The sequence below is a fragment of the Notamacropus eugenii genome, chromosome 1 (assembly GCF_028372415.1).
Source record: "Notamacropus eugenii isolate mMacEug1 chromosome 1, mMacEug1.pri_v2, whole genome shotgun sequence".
Lineage (NCBI taxonomy): Eukaryota > Metazoa > Chordata > Mammalia > Diprotodontia > Macropodidae > Notamacropus > Notamacropus eugenii.
Window position 1 is genome coordinate 639,111,179 of NC_092872.1, and position 21,422 is coordinate 639,132,600.

Consider the following 21,422-nt stretch of genomic DNA (forward strand, 5'->3'; position numbering starts at 1 on the left):
AATACAACGGAACATAGAAAATATTGACAAGTGGTTTTCTCAGTCAGTGTGGTCCACAGGGATCCTTGTGTAGATCCTTGTGTATTGGCTACCTTTTCTGTTTGATTTTGACATACTGCCAAAGTGTCAATTTGGCAGACCTATCACAAAAAGAAAGGATTTTAGTCTGGCATATTCTTGTGTTGATAAAGTTATTCTGGCTTTTTGTGGCCACGACTTTCTTTTCTAGATGCCCACTAATGATCTCATTAGTAATATACAACTAACACATAGTAGATGCTCAGTAAATAGTGTTCCACTGAACAATTAAAAAGCAAAAAGGAGAGAGAAAATACAGGCCAGATAGGAAAAAAGAAATACCTGATTTCATATATTGTAAAGTTTACAAAGCAACATAAATAAATCCCATTTAGGAAATGGGAACAAAGAAGAAAGAGGCAGTAAAAAAAGTCAGGAGCCATGAATTTGTCAATAATTAGGTATAATAAAACATTCATAACTTTTTCCTTTTAACTTTTTAATGGAACTATTTCTAAAATATAATTTTTATTCACCTACCCTACATTTGTAGTTATTGATGCTGATACTTATGGTATGGAATATAGAGCTGAATAATTTTGTCCATTTTGTACTGACTGCTGACCTGGGGTGTTAACTGTTGACAGTAGAACTCAGTTGTAGGTGCAGGTGACAGCTACTTTTCCACACAAATATACAGACACAGACCCACACACAAGGTGGGGTCTCCCTTTGCTTGTGCTTTCAAGTGTTACAATATGGAGGCATAGAATTCTGTCTGTCATCCTGAGAGGGCCATCTTTTCATCTCTGACACTCTTCTTCTCTGCTGCAAGGAGCGTCTGCTACTCCTGTTCTGATCTCCACTGGCTACTGCTGCTGCTACCACCTCTGTTTATTCTCTACTGCTTCTGATATCCACTACTCACTTTCTTTTTACTTTTCTCCTTTCTTGTCTCTTCTATTGCCCTGCTACCTTTTCCTTACATTTCAGCTTTGACGGGAAAGGCCTACCCTTTATAAATGTCACAGGTAATCAGAAAAAGGCAATCACCTTTCCTTCTGATTGAAGAAATGACCAGTCATAGAATGGTAAATGGTTCTCTTGCTTTTCCTGATTGTTTTAATTACTTCTTGATGCTCTTTCTTTGCAATCAGAAACAATTTCCAACCATATGAACACAATTACAAAACACTTTTCACACAAATCTAAGCAAGTGGAAAAACATCAGTTGCTCATGGGTGAGCCAAGCCAATATAATAAAAATGACAATTCTACCTAAATTAATTTACGTATTCAGTGCCATACCAAACTATCAGATAATTATTTTGTAGAGCTAGAAAAAATAATATCAAAATTCATCTAGAAGAACAAAAGGGCCAGAATATCAAGAGAACTAATGAAAAGAAATGCTCGGGAAAGTGGCCTCGCTTTATCAACTCTCAAATTGTATTATAAAGTAGCAGTTATCAAAATCATTTGGTACTGGCTAAGAAACAGAAAGGTAGACCAGTGGAATAGGTTAGGTACCCAAGACACAGTAGGCAATGAATATAGCAATTTTGATAAACCCATGGACCCCAGTTTCTGAGATAAGAACTCACTGTTCAACAAAATTTGCTGGGAAAACTGGATAGCAGTGTGGTGGAAACTAGGCATAGACCAATGCCTGACACCATACACAAGAATAAAGTCCAAATGGGTACATGATCTAGGTATAAAAACTGATAATATAAACAAATTAGTGGAGCAAGGAAGAGTATATTTATGAGATTTATGGAGAAGGGAGAAATTTTTGACCAAACGAGATAAAAAAGATTATGAAGTGCAAAATTGATAATTTTGATCACATTAAATTGAAAAGTTTTTGCACAGACAAACCCAGTGCAACCAAGATCAGGAGGGAAGCAGAAAACTGGGAAAGAATTTTGCAACTAGTGTCTGTGATAAGGGCCTCATTTTTTTTAAGTTATTTTTTAATGTTTAACAATCACTGCCATACAATTGAGATTTTATCCCCCCCACACCTACCCCCCACTACCCCCCTCCCTCCCCATGACTGCATACAGTTCTGTATAGGTTCTACATATACTTTCCTATTGAGTACATTTTCACTATAGTCATGCTATGTAGTCGGACTAAAATAAATGGAAGAAATCATATAACAAATCAAAACATGATACACAAAAACATACACATACACAAACATGATCTGCTACATTCTGCAAATGACTTCCATATTTCTTTCTCTGAGTGTGGAAGGCATTTTGCCTTAGAGAACCACCATTGGGATTTTATCATTTTTTTTTAAGAAGTTCTTGCATTATTACAAAATTCCAAGTCTACCAGAAAAAACTCTCACACACTGTGGTCATTGCTGTGCACAAAGTTCTCCTGGTTCTGCTCCTTTCACTCAGCATCAGGTCATATAAGTCCTTCCAGGCCTCTCTGAAGTCTTCTTGTTCATCATTTCTTATGGCACAATAGTACTCCATTACATTCATATACCATAATTTATTCAGCCATTCCCCAAGGGCCTCATTTTTAAAATATATAGAGAACTGAGTCAAATGTACAAGAATACAAGTCATTCCCCAATTGATAAATGGTCAAAGGATATGAACACGCAGTTTTGAGAGGAAGAAATCAAAACTATCTATAGTCATATGAAAAGATGCTCTAAATCACTATTGATTAGAGAGGTGCAAATCAAAACAACTCTGAGATACCACATCACACCTATCAGATTGGCTAACATGACAAAACAAGATGATGATAAATGTTGGAAAAGATGTGGGAGAGTTGGAACACTAATTCATTGTTGGTGGAGCTGTGAGCTGATCCAGCCATTCTGGAGAACAATTTGGAACTGTGCCCAAAGGGCTACAAAAATGTGCATACCCTTTGATCCAGCAATACCGCTTCCAGGACTGTATCCCAATGAGATCATAAAAATGGGAAAAGGGTCCCACGTGTACAAAAATATTTATAGCAGCTCCCTTTGTAGTGGCCAAAAACTGGAAATCAAGGGGATGCCCATCAGCTGCGGAATGGCTGAATAAATTGTGATATATGAATGTAATGGAATACTATTGTGCTGTAAGAAATGAGGAATAGGAAGACTTCAGAGAAGCCTGGAAAGACTTATATGAAGTGATGCTGAGAGAAAGGAGCAGAACCAGGAGAACTTTGTACACAGCAACAACCACAAGTGTGTGAGGATTTTTTCTGGTAAACTTAGAACTTCATTGCAATGCAAGGACTTAAAATATTTCCAATGGTCTCTTAAGGCAAAATGCCTTCCACATTCAGAGAAAGAGCTATGGAATTCGATCTCAGAACGTAGCAGATTATTTTCTTTTGTTATTTTGTTATTGTTATTTCTATTTGTATTATTGGTTTGTTTTATGATTTCTCCCATTCACTTTAATTCTTCTATGGAATATGACTAAGGTGAAAATGTATTTAGTAGGAATGTATATGTAGAACCTATATAAAATTGTATACTGATTCAGGGAGGGATGGGGGAGGAGGGGGAGGGAGGGGTAAAAAAATCCAAGTTATATAGAAGTGATTGTAGAACACTGAAAACAAAATTAAAAAAAAAAAGAAGCAATTTCTATTTTCCCCCCTTTTCTTCTGGATGCAGAAACATTCTAGCTGCTTAAGGGTACCAGAAAGTTAATCATTATATAACCAGAAATTTACTAGAGAGCCCCTTCAATGGAAAGAAGTATTAAGATATATTAAATGACAAAAAAAAAAACATAGTGAGTATGCATGATTTAAGTAAAAAATAGTTGGATGGAAGAAAATAAAGAATTGGATACATCAGGAGACCTTGAAATATGGCACCATATTTAGGATTCTAGAAAGCATATTGCCAGTGAAGCACTGAGAAGTTTCAGAAGCAATAGACATTTTAAAACTGAAGGTGCTCAACTCAGAATACCCTTTGACAAGTAATGATTACGTGCAAGTTCAGGCTTAGCAAAAGTAGCAAGGAGATGCTAGACAACAGATCTGATTTTAGTGTCATTAAAGCACCTTACTAATAGTATACTTATAGTCCCCAGATCCTCTACAATATTGCTTATCTTGAGCTCAGTACGATTGGCATAGCTTGACAAGTGTGCTATTCAGTGAAAGAGGTCATCTTGTTTGATTTAATGCTCAAACTCTTCATTTTTTTGTTAGAGAAAAGGGTATATTTTTAGCTTTCAAACCAGTCAGTGAAATGACATCGTTCTGCCCCTTGAAAATTGCTGTGGGCTATCCAGAAATTTCTTGCTTTACCCAGACTGTACCCAAGACCTGCCTCCATAGTTTCAACACTTCTTCCTAGTGTGTGAATAAGAAATTTTTTGTACCGTTCCCAAAGGAGGATAAATCAGTTTCTGCACAGAGACATTATACACTTATAACAGAGGTTCCAGCAGAATGTCATCAGGATAATAATTTTGAAGAATTCATGGAAACCCTTGATAACTGTGGCAAAAGTTCTTTTAAAAAATGTTATGGAAGGTAACTTAATCAATTATTGATGTACCTCAACTACAGACAAATTCCATTTATGAGTACTGTTAGAAATCCTGAAGTATCTTTGCTACTGATATTCTGAAAATGATACAGTTTTGAAGTTAATTGTAATATAAATAGTCAGGAGCATCACAACTCCTGAGAAATAGGGCCTAGAATAATGCGGTAGTAGATACTTAATAAATGCTTGTTGATTGATTAAGTGATTGATTCATTGTGATGATCCAGGACAAGCACATTCTCTCAAATTTGTCACTGAATTTGGAAGTATAGCATTGCTATAATTCTCTAAAGTTTAATCTACAGGTATTGTAAAGAACGCACTTCCTGGTTGTTTCAGCTCTACCAGTAAAAATTCTCTGCTAGCATGCTAAAGACAGAATTGTTCATTAGATCTACTCTTTTAATTTCTATACTATGTAGTGATACTTACTCCACAAAAGTCTTACTCCAGTGCTTAATCATGTCATGGAGACAGGGAGGAGAAAAGGGAATAAGCATTTGTAGGCTGCTTACTTTGTGCAAGGCACTGTGTTAAACACTTTACAAATAGCAGCTCTACAAAGTGGCAGTTAGCTGATGTGGTGAGTAGAGCACTGAACCTGGAGTCATGAAGGTCTGAGTTCAAATCCAACTTCAGATACTTTCTAGCTGTGTGATCCCGGGCAAGTCACTTAACCTCTTTCCACCTCAGTTTCCATATCTGTAAAATGAGGATAATAATGACATTTGTCTTCCTGGATTGTTGTGAGGATCAAATAAGATAATTATTATAGTGCTTAGCACAGTACCTGGCACGTAGTAAGTGCTATATAAATGTCAGTTATCATCATCATCATTATTAAATCTAGCCACAGACACTTACTAGCTTTGTGATCCTGGGTAAGTCACTTAACCATTGTCTGCCTCAGTTTCCTCATCTATAAAATGGGGATAGTACTAGTTAGTACCCACCTCCGAGGGTTATCATGAGGATTAAATGAAATGAGATGTATAAAGTGTTTTGCAAACCTTAAAGCCCTGTATAAATATTAGCTAACATGGAGATTCTGAGATCTTGAAGGTTATGCCAGAGAAACATACTCTAGTAGATCCTATCAAGCTGGAAAGGCATTGAGTTTGGGCCAAAAGAACAAATATGTGCCAAGTACTCTGCTAAATGCTGGATTAAAAATATAAGCAAGCAAGGCAGTTCCTACCTCAAGTTCATTCCAGTGGGGCAAGACCAGGTAGGTAGGTGAACTAGAGTTGGGAAGAGAAGGGGGCCTCCCCAGGGGACTTATGCATCCTTCGAAATACCCAAGTGATTCTGGTTAAGAGAAAATGACAAGTCACCTCTCAGAGCCCAGATTCCCAGGGACAAGAACCTGAGCTGGTGGGAGGATGAAGAGGACTAGGGTGCAGAGACATAGTTTGGATTTGGATATAAAGTGGGATGGTGGCCTGTTCTAGTCAAGATAAAATTAAAGCTTGCCTACGGTTCCAGTGCAGTTTGCTGAATGTCTGCAATCTGAGGACAAACTTAGGTCCAAAAAAGTTTCTCACCAGTTTGTAGGGTGGTGTTTTTTTGGCCCTAGCAATGCTTTAGAGACTATCTATCAAGTGATAAAAGGGGGTTGCAGTGTTCGTTGGTAGAAGGAATTCTTACACTGATGATATTTCAATGACACAGTCTCAGTGGGCGGAGTCTTGTCATAGATCATTATAAATGTTAAGTTTGATTCACTCTTGGGGTAGTCTCTGAGGGCTCCTTCATGACCTCTGCATTCAAGAGAATCCCAGAACATGTCACGTAAGAAATCTCTCAAATTGCAGTGTTGAGAGCTAGTGCTGTTCCGTAATAAAAGCAGCAGTGCCCTCCTCAGGCTCCTGGTTCCATTTGTGGAATTGAATTCTGGGTGCTTTCTGTAATCCCACAAGTCTTTGTATGGTTAGTGTAGCTGGATACAATTAAAGGTGTCATAGACGTGATTCTCAGAGATTTTCGATGAATGTTATTTTAAAGCCAGTTTCCTTAGCCTTCAGGTAGGAGGGCATCTCATTTTTATTCATTATCTGCTTCAAATATAAAGCAATATAGATTGAACTTAGGAGAAAAATTAAAGTTTCATGTTGTTAGATTTTTATTACAGTAGCTTTTAATGATAAAGATAGCTAGGTGCTTTTGAAAGACTAGTAGTCTTTGAAATTTTTCCTTTCTTGTGAATTTAACAAACATAAACATTTCAGTACAAAGAGAAAAAAATTGAAAAGAGGATTATGTCTGATACTCTGAGCATCTGTTATATACAATTTGAGTTTTTTTAAATGTATATTAAATTTAACACATTAATAACAAATCTGTGTCCCCCTTCTGAATTTCCTTCTGCTCACTTCTATGTATTTTAAAACTATTTCCTTGACACTTTTTTTTGTATAACTATTACTATCTGCCAACTCTACTCCCAAATAGAATCCTTCCCTTGTAACAAATATATATATCTGAGCAAAACAAATACTGAAAATACATATTTTCATGTACTTCTTGGTTGTAACCTCTCTATCAAAAAAAAAAAAGTGAAGCATGCTTCATCAGTCTTTTGAAGTCATGATCAGTGATTGCATTGACCAGAATACTGAGGTCTTTCAAAAAGTTTTTCTTTGCATTATTTCGGTCATTGTGTAAAAATGTTCCATTGATTCTTCTTATGTCATTGTGTTCTCTTGCACTTCCCAGGTATCTCTAAATTCGCCATATTCATCATTTCCTGTAGCAAAGTAGTATTCCATTCTATTCATATACCATAATTCATTCAGCCATTCCCCAACTGATGAGCACTCATTTTTTTTTCTAGTTTTTTGCTGCAACAAATAGTATTACCATAAATATTTTTGTACATATGGGCCCTTTCCCTCTGGATTTGAACTCTTTGACAAATAATTTTTTCTCCATTAACTAAGAAAAATTCATTTCATATCAATTCAGTCTATACTAATTAGATTTATACACTGTATAAAGTAAAATGAGTCAATTCTTTTTTTTTCACTTTTTTTTTACTTAGAGTTCACTTAGCAGTTAAAGGGAACTCTACACATATAAAACATACTATATAATCTATAAGGGGGTAATAATATTGTTCCAGCAAGAAAAAAATGAAATGCCCGTGTCAAGTTAGTTTTGATGTCCTTCCCATTCAGAATGGCATCTTTTATAATCTCAAAAATTAATCAGTTCTTCAAATCTCTCTTTTAAAGAAAAATACCTAAAAATATTGATTTGGAACCCATGGCCATTACCCAAAAGTCTGAGTCCATATGGATCAGGTTTGGTTTTGGGGCTTTTCCCACATCACTTTCTCTCAGGCTTATTCACCTGCCTGTGGAAGGTGCAAGTTCTCAGAGTCCTTTCGAAGGGAACCCTTCCTCCCTTAAGATTATAGTCCTCCACATTTGGTACAGCTCCTCTTCTACAAGGAGAAAGACTGGCATGGAGGTCACTGGAGAGTTACCCTCTGCCCACCAGGACCTGCAGAGTGCACGTAACTCACAGTATTAATGGAGAAAATGATCCCCATTTGCTCCTCCACATAGTAGCTCTGACCCAGCAGAAGATTAGAAAGAGAAGCAGTGAGCTTCTTGAAGGCAGGGACTGCTTTGTTTCTATCTTTGTGTTCCCTGCACCTAGCACGTTTCATGATGCTAAGTGGATACTTTAAAGAACACATTTGGAAAGATCCAGAGGGATGATTCAAGATTCAAAGTCTTTGAGGAAATGCGAGTGAATGAGATCAAAAGAGTAAGCCCAGGGATTAGATTTGCTTAGAAGGAAAAAACCAGCTCTTCTGGTCATACCATCTACAGTTTCTCCTATAGAGATTATTCTAGCTTGGTTCAATTCATTTAATTCTTTAGTTCCAAATTTCACCAGTTTCAATTTGAATATTTGAATCTTTTCTACTATTTAACATTTGCCAAAAAAAAAAAAAAGCATTTGATCATGATTATATTTAATGCACCAACTTTTATTAGTAGAGTGTAAGAACCTTGAAAACAAAGGCTGTCTCCTTTTGTATTTATTTCTCCAGCACCGAGGACAGTGCCTGGCACTTGGTAAATACTTAATAAATTCTTGTCCATTGATTCCTCTATATGAAACTCAATGCCAGGATTCTGGGAGGGATAAAAGAAAGTATAAGACATAATTCTTTAAGGATATTGGGAAAATAAGCATCTGTGAAATGGTTAGGTAGCACTGGTTTAGAGAGTAAGAATTATAGGAATTCATCCAAAGGACTCATGATGAAAAATGCTGTCTATCTCCAGGAAGGAAACTGATGAACTCTGAGTGCAGATTGAAACATGATTTTTTTCACTTTATTTTTCTTGCTTTTTTCCCCAATATGCCTAATATGGAAATATGTTTTACATGACTTCACATGTATAATAGGTATCATATTGCTTGCCTGAAGGGAGGAAGAGAATTTGGAGCTCAAAATTTTAAAGAGAATGTTAAAAAAAATTTTAGAGTTATAGGAATTAAGAGATTGATAAATGTATTATTTATGTAAATAGTACGCAAACATTGCATCATAATATTTTCTTGTCTTAAAAAGAATTTCAACTCCCCTTGCTGTGGCTCGAAAGGTCATGGATAAATCATCTCACAGTCTGCTTGTTGGAGAAGGGGCCATGGCTTTTGCAAAAGAAGAAGGTTTTGTGGTAGAAGAAAATGAACAGATGCTAACTCAGCATAGTGCAGATGCTTATCAGGTAATGAACTTGACTCATGCTTTAGACTTTGGACTCATAACCAAATGCATTTTACAGTCAATAAAAAGATTATTTACTAAGACCAGTCACTGACTTCTTATATTACCTCAAGCTGAGAAAAAGTAGTTTGGGTTTTACAACTATTTTATCCTTTGTCACAGAATCAATCAGTTAAACACTTGTTAAGTGCAGAGTATGTGAAATGCATGTTGCTAGAAGTATGAGAGATGGTCCCTGCCCTCAAGAAGCTTACAGCCTATTTGGAAAGAGTTTCATTCTATTTCTTCTCTGTATGATTTAAAATAATAATAAAAACTAACATTTATATAATGTTTTAAGGTTTGCAAATGTTATCTCATTTGATCCTACTCTTTGCTTATTTTTTGACTACAGGAATATTTGGGGAATAAAGCAAGCCTCACTGGGCATGATACCTTAGGTAATTAATTCATTTATTGAGGGGCTTTTTATATTTTAATGGTATAAAGTAATGATATAGTTAGTCATATTAAATTATAAATGTTACTTTAGGGGTGAAGAAGTTAACATTTCCCAAACTTGGAGCAATAATTTACAAACCAAGAGAATATAACTAATCTGATACATGTATAACTTTGGGTTTGTGTCTTCATATAGTGTTAGACATACTAGACAATTATATGACAAATCTTCACCAAACTTTGTCTGGTTTCCTCAATGTCTGTAGTCAGTCATCACTGTTAACTAAGGTCTTTGGAGAGGGTGAGACGCTTTCTGGGTTTTGTTTAAGACACAGACCCATTTGAGTGCTTTCTCTAGTGCTCTACAATCTAACAACACTTGGTTTTCTATTTTTAGCCCTAAACACCATCTCCCAACTATGTTCCTTTGTACTGGCTGACACCCATGCCTGGAATGCTCTCTCTCCTAACCTCTGCCTCTTAGATTCACTCATTTCTTCAGGACTCAGCCCAAATCCCACTTTCTTCTGCAAGAGGCATTTCTCAGGACCTCCCACTGCTAGTACCTTCCTCTGACTGGGATCACCTCCCATTTACACTTGTATATATGTGTATTTACAAAATTGTTTACATGCTGTCTCCCCCTTTTGAATATGACTTCTGGAGGATGGGGACCATACTTTTTTTTTTTAATTTCATGGGATTATTTTATTTTTTTAATTAAATTATTTTGTTTTCAGTGTTCTAGAATCACTTCCATATGTTTTTCCCCCTTGTTCCCCCCTCCCTCCCCACTCCCTCCCAGAGAAGGCATACAGTCTTATATAGGTTCTACACATACATTCCTATTAAATACATGCTACAAAGAAGAGTTAAAATGAATAGGAGAAACCATAAAACAAAGAATACATAATACAAAAGAATATGGTCTGCTTCTATCTGCTCTCCAATTCCATAGTTCTTTCTCTGGATGTGGAAAGTGTTTTGTCTCAGAAGTCCATTGAAAATTTTTTAAGTCCTTGCATTGCAATGAAGTACTAAGTCTACCAGAAAAATTCCTCACACACTGTGGATGTTGCTGTATACAAAGTTCTCCTGATTCTGCTCCTTTCACTCAGCATCAGTTCATATAAGTCTTTCCAGGCCTCTCGGAAGTCTTCCTGTTCATCATTTCCTATAGCACAATAGTATTCCATTACATTCATATACCATAATTTGTTCAGCCATTCCTCAACTGATGGGCATCCCCTTGATTTCCAGTTTTTGGCCACCACAAAGAGAGCTACTATAAATATTTGTGTAGATGTACTGTGATCTCTTTGGGATACAGTCCGAGAAGCGATATTGCTGGGTCAAAGGGTATGCACATTTTTGTAGTCTTTTGGGCATAGTTCCAAATTGCTTTCCAGAATGGTTGGATTAGCTCACAGCTCCACCAACAATGAATTAGTGTTCCAACTCTCCCACATTTTCTCCAACATTTATCATCTTCCTGTTTTGTCATGTTAGCCAATCTGATAGGTGTGATATGGTACCTCAGAATTGTTTTGATTTGCATCTCTCTAACCAATAGTGATTTAGAGCATTTTTTCATATGATTATAAATAGCTTTAATTTCTTCCTCTGAAAATTGCTTATTCATATCCTTTAACCATTTATCAACTGGGGAATGACTTGTATTCTTGTACATTTGACTCAGTTCTCTATATATTTTAGAAATGTTGTATACCCTTATTACCTTTATCAAAGATACTAGTTGCAAAACTTCTTTCCCAGTTTTCTTCTTCCCTTCTAAATTTGGTTGCATTGGGTTTGTTTGTGCAAAAACTTTTCAATTTAATGTAATCAAAATTATCCATTTTGCACTTTGTAATGTTCTCTATTTCTTGTTTGGTCAAAAATTTCTCCATTCTCCATAAATCTGACAAATACACTATTCTTTGCTCCCCTAATTTGTTTATTGTATCAATTTTTATACCTAGATCATGTATCCATTTGGACTTTATTCTTGTGTACAGTATCAGGCATTGGTCTATGCCCAGTTTCCACCACATTGTTATCCAGTTTTCTCAGCAATTTTTGTCCAGTGAGTTCTTATAGAGACCATACTTTTTAACATTCTTGAATTCCCCAATGTTTTGCACAGTCCCTGACACATAGTATATGTTTAGTAAATATTTGTTGATTGATTGATGACCAGAGTTTGTCATAAAATGACCATGGGGAAAAAATTGTTTTAATATCTAAGTATTCATAGACCTCTTTATTAAATAACACATTAATAATTTAGTGATGTACTCCTTGACAATCATGTATCTTTGATGTTATTCTGAGACTTTCTAAGTAGAAACATTTTGGATTATATGCATTAGTTAAAATTTGGGTCAAACTCCATCATTGTGATAATGTTGTATACCCTTATTCATATCACATTCATCACACTTCCTATTATAATTATGTATATCTATATTTTGTAAATATTTCCTGTGAATTCTTTGTGAGAAAATAAATTTAATCAAACAGATTATATGGGGATTTTTCTATTTATTTATATATCTATTTCTGTTTAAATTCAGCCACATGAAAAAAATACAGTATATTGTTTTATGGCATAACACATGAAAACCTAAAAACTTTGATCTTTTTTTAGCTGCCTAAATTATTCATTTTTCCAAATTAATCTTCTGAATCTATGAGACAGTACTTTCATCTTTTAAATAATCATAAAATCAAAAGTTGATTTCCTGAGGGACTTTAATGAAGTTCTATCTAACCGAGCTTCATTTCTATTAGCAATGAAATTCAAGACTTCCAGAGAACACATATTTTCAGAGAAAAGGTTGAGTAATTTGAGATATATTTTCCTTTTGGAAATGGCAGCCTTTAAACCAATAATATTAATTGGGTGGATGGTCATCTACAAATTCAGACATGAGAACGATTAATACTGCTAGAGTTGTGATTCCATTTGTTTTTACATTTTCCTTACAGGTCTCATTGCCTTGGATGTTCACGGAAACATAACTGTTGGTAAGAAAGAATTAAATGTAGTATTTTATCTACATGAAAAAGAATAAAATGAGCATTTGGAAAGAGAAAATTTAGCAGGATGTCTAAGGCATGGAAAAGAAAATGGAACTTTAATTACCTCTTTTTTCCTCCTTTCTGTAGTTTGAGGGACAAACTTCAAATAAAATTTCAACTTTATCTCCATAGGTGTATCTACATCAGGCTCTCCATTTAAGTATCCTGGAAGAGTGGGGGATTCTCCCTTGCCAGGGTGTGGTCTGTATGCAGATCATCAGGTGAATTTTCTTCTGTTATGCTTTATTAGACCTGAAGTTATCGGGAAAGATGGAGAGGAAATCCCAAACCCTACCTATAGCTTAGCCTCCTGCCACTGACCAGCCCCACAAAGTAAGGGAGAAAGTCAGAAGATAGAGCTTGAAGGAAAAAGTACAAGCAGGCTTACCTCCCTGGGACTCAGTTTCTTTATCCGTAAAATGAGAGGATTGGGTTATATGGTCTTTGAGGTTCCTTTCAGTCCTAAATCTATGATCCCATGATCCTCCTTCCTTAAAGAAAATACTTCTGCATGTATTGAGTACATTTCTGCATAACAAGTGCAGAATAGGGTAGGTGGCATTTAAGCTGCCTTATAGATATGGGACAGTGAAAGGTTTTAACAGTTGGGAGCTACTAAGCATGCTAATGTCTGTTCTCAGAAGTACTACTACATAAGGCAAGTTAATAAAAAGTATTGTCATTTTAAGAATAAATCTGGAATCTGCATGTGCCCAGCAGAAGCCAACTTGGTTCTTTGATTGTACTTCTTATAATGTTTCCTTTGGCTGTCTTTAGGCCCTCCCTGAACACCTACTATTTACTGTAGTAGGAAACCTGCTATAGATTACTAGAAGGAGTCAGAATTGGCCAGAAACTCCGAAGTGCTGGTCTTCAGCTTTGTATTTTCTTCCCACTTCAGTTAACTATGTTAACCTGTGATTGACTAGACCTTGACTCCACAAATGCTGAGAGGGATAGGGGCATCATATTGTCATTTCCACCACTCAACTATCAGTTCTTTCTGAGCAAGAGTTATGTACTTGCTTTCTTTTTGGTAGCTCCCAATCTTTTGTATGTAATAGATGCTTAATGAGTAGTTTTCACACTTAAACCATTGACTTCCTTAAGTGACTCTTCTGCCTTCTGGGTGTTTTTTTCTTAAATCTAGACAATCAATATACTGAATCAAGCCCTAATCTATTGCATACACCACTAGACCTTCAAGGCGTAGATATTCACACCCAAAATGTAACCATTGCTCTGGAGACCAGTACACCTCTGAGTCAGAGTCCTGAATCTGACCCTACTTTCTGTTTAACCCTAAAATCACTCCACCCCTTTTAGCCCCAGCAGCTGTCTAAGACTTCAAGTTGCAAATTGCTTTTGTTCCTTGATAAAGGAAGTTTCTTCACTGGATGTTCCCTATACCAGTGAAATCGCTGGTCCTAAAAAAAGTTTTAATAAAGTCTTAGAAATTCAGAACTAGAATGGACTTTTGAGACATCAACCATCTGGTCCACTGCCCATTTAGAGATAAGGTAACTAATGCTAATGTGTTTAAGGGATTCCCCAAAATTCCAGAGCTTAGAGTGGCCAACTTGAGTCTTGAACCAGGTTCACCTGACTCCCAGCTAGTTCTCAGTTTTATGCGCTATGTAATTATGAATGTAATCTATTATGAAATACCCAAGAAAGAAAACTTAAATCAGGCTTTCCTGGAGAGGAAAATTCTAGTTTATTTTCATAGTTTCCTATATCACTTTTTCTTTGGTCATCATGATCATCAAGCAACAGTGTTTCAATTAAATGTGTAAATATGTATTAATTTAATGTGTAAATATGCATGGAACTGCTTCAGTAAAGATAAAGTATGGAAGTGGCATTTCTTATTCCTTTTTTATTGTATTCAGCAACATATTAACATCACAGATTATTCTTCATTCTAGGTTACAAAGACATGAGAATTTTTTTAAAGTAATGAGTTCGTGCTTACAAATTTAATAAAGTTTAAGAATTCGATGTTTTTGGCCCCTCAGCTGAATCTTCATACTTCATATCTACTCTAGCAGAAATCCTCTCACTGATCCACTTAGTGAAGACCTGTATTTCCTAGGCCATCTTTTGTCATCTGTCCTTTGAACCTCTGTATCTTCTTTAGCAGTCTTTAAATCTCATCTGGTTTTAAGAGAGGTAACTTAATTCTATTCTTCCAAGTTGTATCATCATCCTGAAATTGGTCTACTTTTTGAAGTTTTAAGGCTATCAGTCATATGTCATATTGGAAAATGGAAGTCTAAAAAAACTGTCGACCTTACAGAGTTCATCCTAACAAAGATAAACAGAATTAGTCTGTATGTACATATTTATTTCCCTCAAAGTGGGCAAACATGCATATGGGTACATGGGAGTTCATTGGAAAATAAGCTCAAAGAAAGGCCAGTTGAAGGAGACTATATACCCATAGAGCAAAGAAGTGTCCCCTTCCCTTCCTGACTCAGTGTGCCTGTGTTAGCCACGTGTGTAAGTTTCCTTGTCTGTCAGCCATAAACATGGAAATGTCATAAAACATAAATGTCATAACAGGATAGTATCCATAAAATATCCAGGTAAGAGAAGTACCATTAATCAAGATAGTATCTGGTTCAAAGCACTTGGTCCTTATCAGTCATAAACAGAAGAATCTTCCCTGTCAGTTTCATCTTGCTGAGGCAGCAAGGAGCATTTTGAGTTCACTCAGAGAACATGCAAAGGATTATGGTATGTTAACTCAGAGTGGGCCAAAATGTCTTTCCCAATTGACCAATCCAGGTTTGGGGCCTTTTTCAGATGATGAGGGCTCAAGCTGGTTTATAAAACTAAAGAGGAAAAAAGATATCTTAACTAATAGTTAATTTTCCAAAGCAAATTTAGCAGTTTAAGAAATAACTTTTAAAAAGTAGCTTTTAAAAAAAAAGTCATAGTCTACTCATTTCAATTTTTTTTTACACAGGGAGTACACATTATTTTTAAAATATGGAAAAGTATCTGTATATAACATGCTTTTTATTCTATGTCACTGGTTTGTTTTTATGCTGACTTTTCAATATCTAGGATTTTGTTTTAAAATATTGTCTGAATGTGTTCCTGGTGACAGACTTTTTAAACTTCATAATTTCACTATAGTAAAATTGTTAAAAAATAGTTGCTGCTTAATCCAAAAATAATTTAATTTTCTTTCTCCTAACTTTAGGTTGGGGCAGCAGCAGGTATGTAAATATATACAGAAGTTAAAATTAAGGAACATTGCTCTCTGACTGAGATGAAAATGGTCAATGTATAAAGACTGTCTGTAGGGCTAAACAACTACAAGGACCAAAAGTGTTTAATATTATGATGATGATGATGATGATGGTATCCAGTCACCATTATAGTGAGATCTATCAGTCAGCAGTCATTTATTAAGCACTTACATGCACCAGGCACTCTAACAAGTATACAAGGCAAGATGAAACCATCTTTGTCCATAAGAAATTTAAATTCTATTGGAGGAGACAACATGTACACGTATCAAAATGTGCAGATATTTTAAAATAAGTACAAGATAATTTTAGGAAGAAGGAACTAGCAATTAAAGGAGTGAGAGGGATCAGGAAACACTTCAGTAGTGTTAAGGTAGGAATTGGTGCTTGAGTTGGGTCATTAGATTTGATCAATTAAAAAATTGTTGGTAACTTTGAGAAGAGTTTCATTTGAATGATATATTCAGATAGAGATTACAAGGGATCGAAAAGAGAACAAGAGGAAAGGAAGTAAACAACTTATTCTAGGAGCCTGGCTATGAAAGATAAGAGAGAAATAGGATGATAGCTTGAGAGGGTGGTAGGGTCAGTTGATATTTCTTTAAGCATCAGAAGACCTGGGATTTTTTGTAGGCAGAGAGGAAGGAGCTAGCAGTTTGAAGATGATTATGGGGGCGGTCTGCTTGAGAAGATGGGAGAGGATGGAATCCCAAGTATGTTTGGAGGGACTAACATCTCTGAAGAGAAGGGCTCGCCCTTCATCACAAACTGGAGTAAAGGAGGAGAGAAGAGGGGATGATGTCAGCAAAAACCCTCAGGGGTTTTTGAGATGTAGACCAGAAGAGAAGCACCTCCTGATGAATAGAATGATGTAGATTACTCAGATACTTCAAGGATCTGGTCTCTCCAATTGTCTAGGAAAGCATTTTCTTCTAGATATTAAAACATTCATTTTTAGGTAATAGTCAAAGTGCTCACTAAATGATTTCATTTTGGCAATTTTTGCTTTATCCTAGAAGAATGTGTTTGGTGCTGTAAGAATGTTAACAAAACCACTCACCACAGAACCATTATTTTGGATACCAAGAAATATGATTCATCTCTTCATTACTTGGGATTAGATAAATTGAATTTATTATGCATACAGATGTCTTTATAACATTTTAAACTGGATATATTCTATCATCCCTTTGATAGTAACTATTCAAAGATGTTTTCCTTTGCTGTGATGGTTACTATAATTTTGCAGTTTTAGAATAAACTCAGAACAGATTTTCTCTAAGGAAAGTTAGTCATTTAGGTATCTTCTGCCTTAAAACAAAGCTAGAAACCACACACACAAACACACACACACACACACACACACACAAAACCTCCCTTACTTAAAACAACCTAACAAAAATCATTACCAAAGCCATGATTATGAAGATTTTAAAAAAGAATTTTCAGGCTTTCCTTAACTCCCTCTGGGAGTCTTTATCTAGGTTTGTGAATACCCACTCACCTGCCTAATATTGAGAGGACCCCTAGAACCCCTTAAAGCTGACTCCTTCCAGAGGAACTGTCCAAGTCTTCCAGAAAACCCTCCGCTCCTCACCAGCTATTCTGTGCCTCTGACGGGTAAGCCCCCTGCTCACCATATCCACTTTGTCTTGTACAGCTCCTCAGTTCCCCTCCTAGGGAACAACTTCCCCAGTAATCTGTAATCACTACTGAGAGTTGTACTGATTGAAGACTTTTCTTGTGCTAGAATAATCCCTAAACTGAAGACACCTTCAAAATGTTACACTAAACTTTGCCTAATTTTGCATGGAAGGTTCCTATGAAATAGCAATATTGCTACCACTTTATTTTTTTCTATATGTTTCTCTTGTTCATTCTTTTTCTGTCTGCCTTTACCCTATCATTCTTCCTTTATTTCCATCATTCAGGAAATTTGGGTTCTTATCTTGTCTTTGTCATTTTCTGTGTTTGAACAAGTCTATATTTAACCTGTCTGGGTCCTTGTTTCGTGGTCTGCAAAATGAAAGAATTAAGTTTCCTTCCCAGACTGAAATTCAATTGTTCTCTTTCTTTAAAATGGCCAAATGAATATATCTTGCTTTATTTTTAAATCAAGCAAAACAAACTCCTTTTCTCATTGTCATTTCCATTTTTCTTTCCATGGATTATAGTATGGTGGAGTGGAAAGTTAGGATACATTGATTGTAGGTCTGCTCTTGTCACTGAGTAACTATGTGACCTACAGGAAAACTATGCCACTTCTCTGGCTCTTAGTCTCCATCTCTAAAAGGAGGATTCTGGCTATAGATGATCTTTAAGGACAGTTCCAGTAGAGGAAAGTCTTATGTGTGAAAGAAATCACCTTTGAACTGAGACCTTAACTAATTTAAAGTTTGTTTTTATTTCTTCTTTCAGTTCTTGTTTTTTTTCTTTTCAATGTGATTGACCTTTAGGGCCCTTTCTACCCCTAAAATCCTATTATCTCAAATCCTGTGTTTCAACCAAAAGGATAGTAGAACTGTAGCCCTGAGGTACTACTGTTTTGTTCTACAGTCTTTAGTAGTTGGTTGGAAGCCTCAGTTCCGTCAGGGATTCTGTCTTAGTCTTTTCTCTCTCCCATTGCCTAGTGCTCTGAACATATTGGGCGCTTAATGACTTTTTTTTTTTTTTGCCACTAAATATTTCCCCTCTATCATTTCTTTGAGAGAAAGAACCTTAAAGGGAGTGTTTGTGACCATAAAGAAAAGCTTAATAAATATATGCTCTTTTTTCTCCAACATAGTTATTTAGCCCAGGAGAAAAGTTGAATAAACTCCAATGGGATTTTGATTAATCTACAGTGAGAAATTGGCAAATAATGTTAAATGTTTGTTATTTTCCATCTTTAATAGGCTTTTAAAAATCTCCAGACCCTAAAGTCCATGTACTCTTGGAGCAAGTGGGCAGTAATCCCCTTTCTATGAAGGAGGGATGTGTGCACTCCTAACAATCTGGTTCAGTGTGTTCTGAGCCCTTCCTAATTACTCCCACTTATCTTTCTCAACAAGCACTGTAGTTTGAGAAATATTAATGGGTGAGAACTGGTTCTTGTTTCATCACTGTAATTGTTTTTATATTTATAGATTATCGAAGGGCCTAGTAAAGTTCTTGGGGTAGGTTTCACTTTTTATATAGTTTTATTTTCACAACAAACACACTTGTGGAGTAGAAGACAGATGATCCTATTTTCCCTTTCAGGCATGGTGCACATAGAGTTTAGACTGATTTGTCTGTGCCTTACTGTAGTAGGCAAGTGACTGAGTTTGAACCAGAACTCAGTCCTTCTATTTCCCAGTTCAGTCAGCATTCCCCTTTACCGGCCTAACTTTTATTAGAAGCTCTTAGATGATGTAACATGTTAGACTAATGCTACAAACCCATTGGATTGTAAACTCCTTGAGGACAGGGACTTCGACCTCTTTTTGCATCCCCAGCACTTAGCGCAGTGCCCTGCATATCACAGGGTCTTAATAAATATTTTTGGACTGATAATGCTGTCTTTTATAAGAATAATCATCCTGGGTTAGCTCCTGCACATCAGCCCAAAATGTGGAACTTAAAAAATGAATATCCAAGAGAAAAAAATCATTTAAAATAGGACTGGTTCCCTTTTTTGAATTCACAATTAAAATATTTGCAGACTTTGTCATCAAGAGAAGCCACAAGGTAGAGATCATGACATGGCAGTGATATGCAGGGAACAAAATATAGTTTCAGAATCTTAGATGATTATAAGGCAGTGATCAAGGCTGGTATGGTAGAATATAAGGAAATAGCTAGCTTGTATATCACTGGTGATATGGTGAGTGTTCCAGATGTGGGCATGTAGTACCTCTGTGACAAGAAGATATTTTCAGATTTGCTTCATATTTGTAAGCTGATATGGAGAAAATGGAAGAAAAAATGGGGGCCAAGAAATGTTAATTGAATTAACAACAGAAGTATAGTACCCAGTCAACAGGAGAAAAAGCTTATTTTTTTAAAAAAACAAAAACACAAGTTGCGTTATTTTTTGAGAGTCAATGCATAATTATCATTCATTCAGCGTGCATTTACTAAACTCCTACTGTGCCAAGCACTGTGCTGGATGCTGAAGGAGTAAAGCAAAAAAACCACAATAGTGTTCACCTTTGAGGAGTTCGCATTTCACTGGGAGAAAGCAACATATACCTAAAAGATTAGATCCAAAATATATATTAAATGGATGCAGAATAATTTCTGAGGAAGAGGACTAATGTGGATATTATGTATTGTCCTCTTTTCGTATAATTAGTTTTTTCATCTGTTTTCTCTTTCCTAAATAATTCCTTGTTATGAATGAATCCTGATGTGAATGTGGACTCTGGGTCTTGTTTAAAGGTCTGGGTCTGGATAACTAGACCTGAAGGAAATAGCAGCCCTTTCTCTTCTAGACCTGGAATTTGCCCAAGGAAAGAAGAATGAGAAAAAGAAAAAGACTAGAGAGTGAATAGGAAGAGGAAGTAGAGCTTTCAGTTCTTGTTGTTGTCATTTCAGTCCTGTCCAACTCCTCAAGACCCCATTTGGGGTTTTCTTGGCAAAAATACTACAGCTCATTTGAGAGATGAAGAAAGTGAGGCAAACAGGGTTAAGTGACTTGCCCAGGGTCACATAACTAGTAGTGTCTGAGGCCAAATTTGATCACAGAAGATAAGTGGCCCAGCACTTTATCCAGTGCACCACCTAGTGGCCTAATTCAGAATTACCTACCCAAAGAAAAGCCACAATAAGGGATTTTGGAATGAAATTAACACTTTATTTCACTTGTACCTAAGTTAAGGACAGCAACTTCAAGAGGCAAGTGAGTCACCCCCCCCCCAAAATTTACTAAGTGCCTACTAGATTAATTAATATAACAATTACTGTTTTTTTTAATGTATTATTAAATGTTAATAATTTAAGTCCTCTGAAGTTGTTGCTGGGGGAAATAAAATGATTTTAAAAAGAGTCCTTACCCCCAAAGAGCTTATAGTCTAATTGTAATCTAATGTGAAAACCAGAAAATGTTTAACCATAGCTCACTTTGTTTTGCAAATAAGTTATATTGTGTAAGAGTGGTACATTCCTGTGATATATCACAAAATCCCAGAATTCCAGGATCACAAGAGACTTCCCTGGGGCCAAGTCAATTCAAGATTTTTTTGAAAGGGAACTCACTGCCTCCAGAGGTAGCCCATCTCACTCTAGGAAGGTGCTTTGTTGGGAAATATTTACGTCCAGCTGAGTTTTGCCTCTTTGTAGCTTCTTCCCCACTGCTCTTAGTTTTCTGGTT

At 36.0% G+C, this 21,422-nt stretch overlaps 1 protein-coding gene across 2 annotated transcripts in view; it reads left to right on the forward strand.

Annotated features, from left to right (window-relative positions):
• The window catches only part of LOC140520931 (N(4)-(Beta-N-acetylglucosaminyl)-L-asparaginase-like), a 72,183-nt gene that overhangs the window by 34,091 nt on the left and 16,670 nt on the right, over nt 1-21,422 (forward strand). For both annotated transcript variants that reach the window (XM_072635398.1, XM_072635399.1), the window contains exons 3-7: nt 9,150-9,306; nt 9,700-9,745; nt 12,738-12,776; nt 12,963-13,051; nt 16,042-16,057. In XM_072635398.1, the coding sequence (XP_072491499.1) occupies nt 9,150-9,306; nt 9,700-9,745; nt 12,738-12,776; nt 12,963-13,051; nt 16,042-16,057 (347 nt within the window). The remainder of the gene's footprint in view (nt 1-9,149; nt 9,307-9,699; nt 9,746-12,737; nt 12,777-12,962; nt 13,052-16,041; nt 16,058-21,422) is intronic.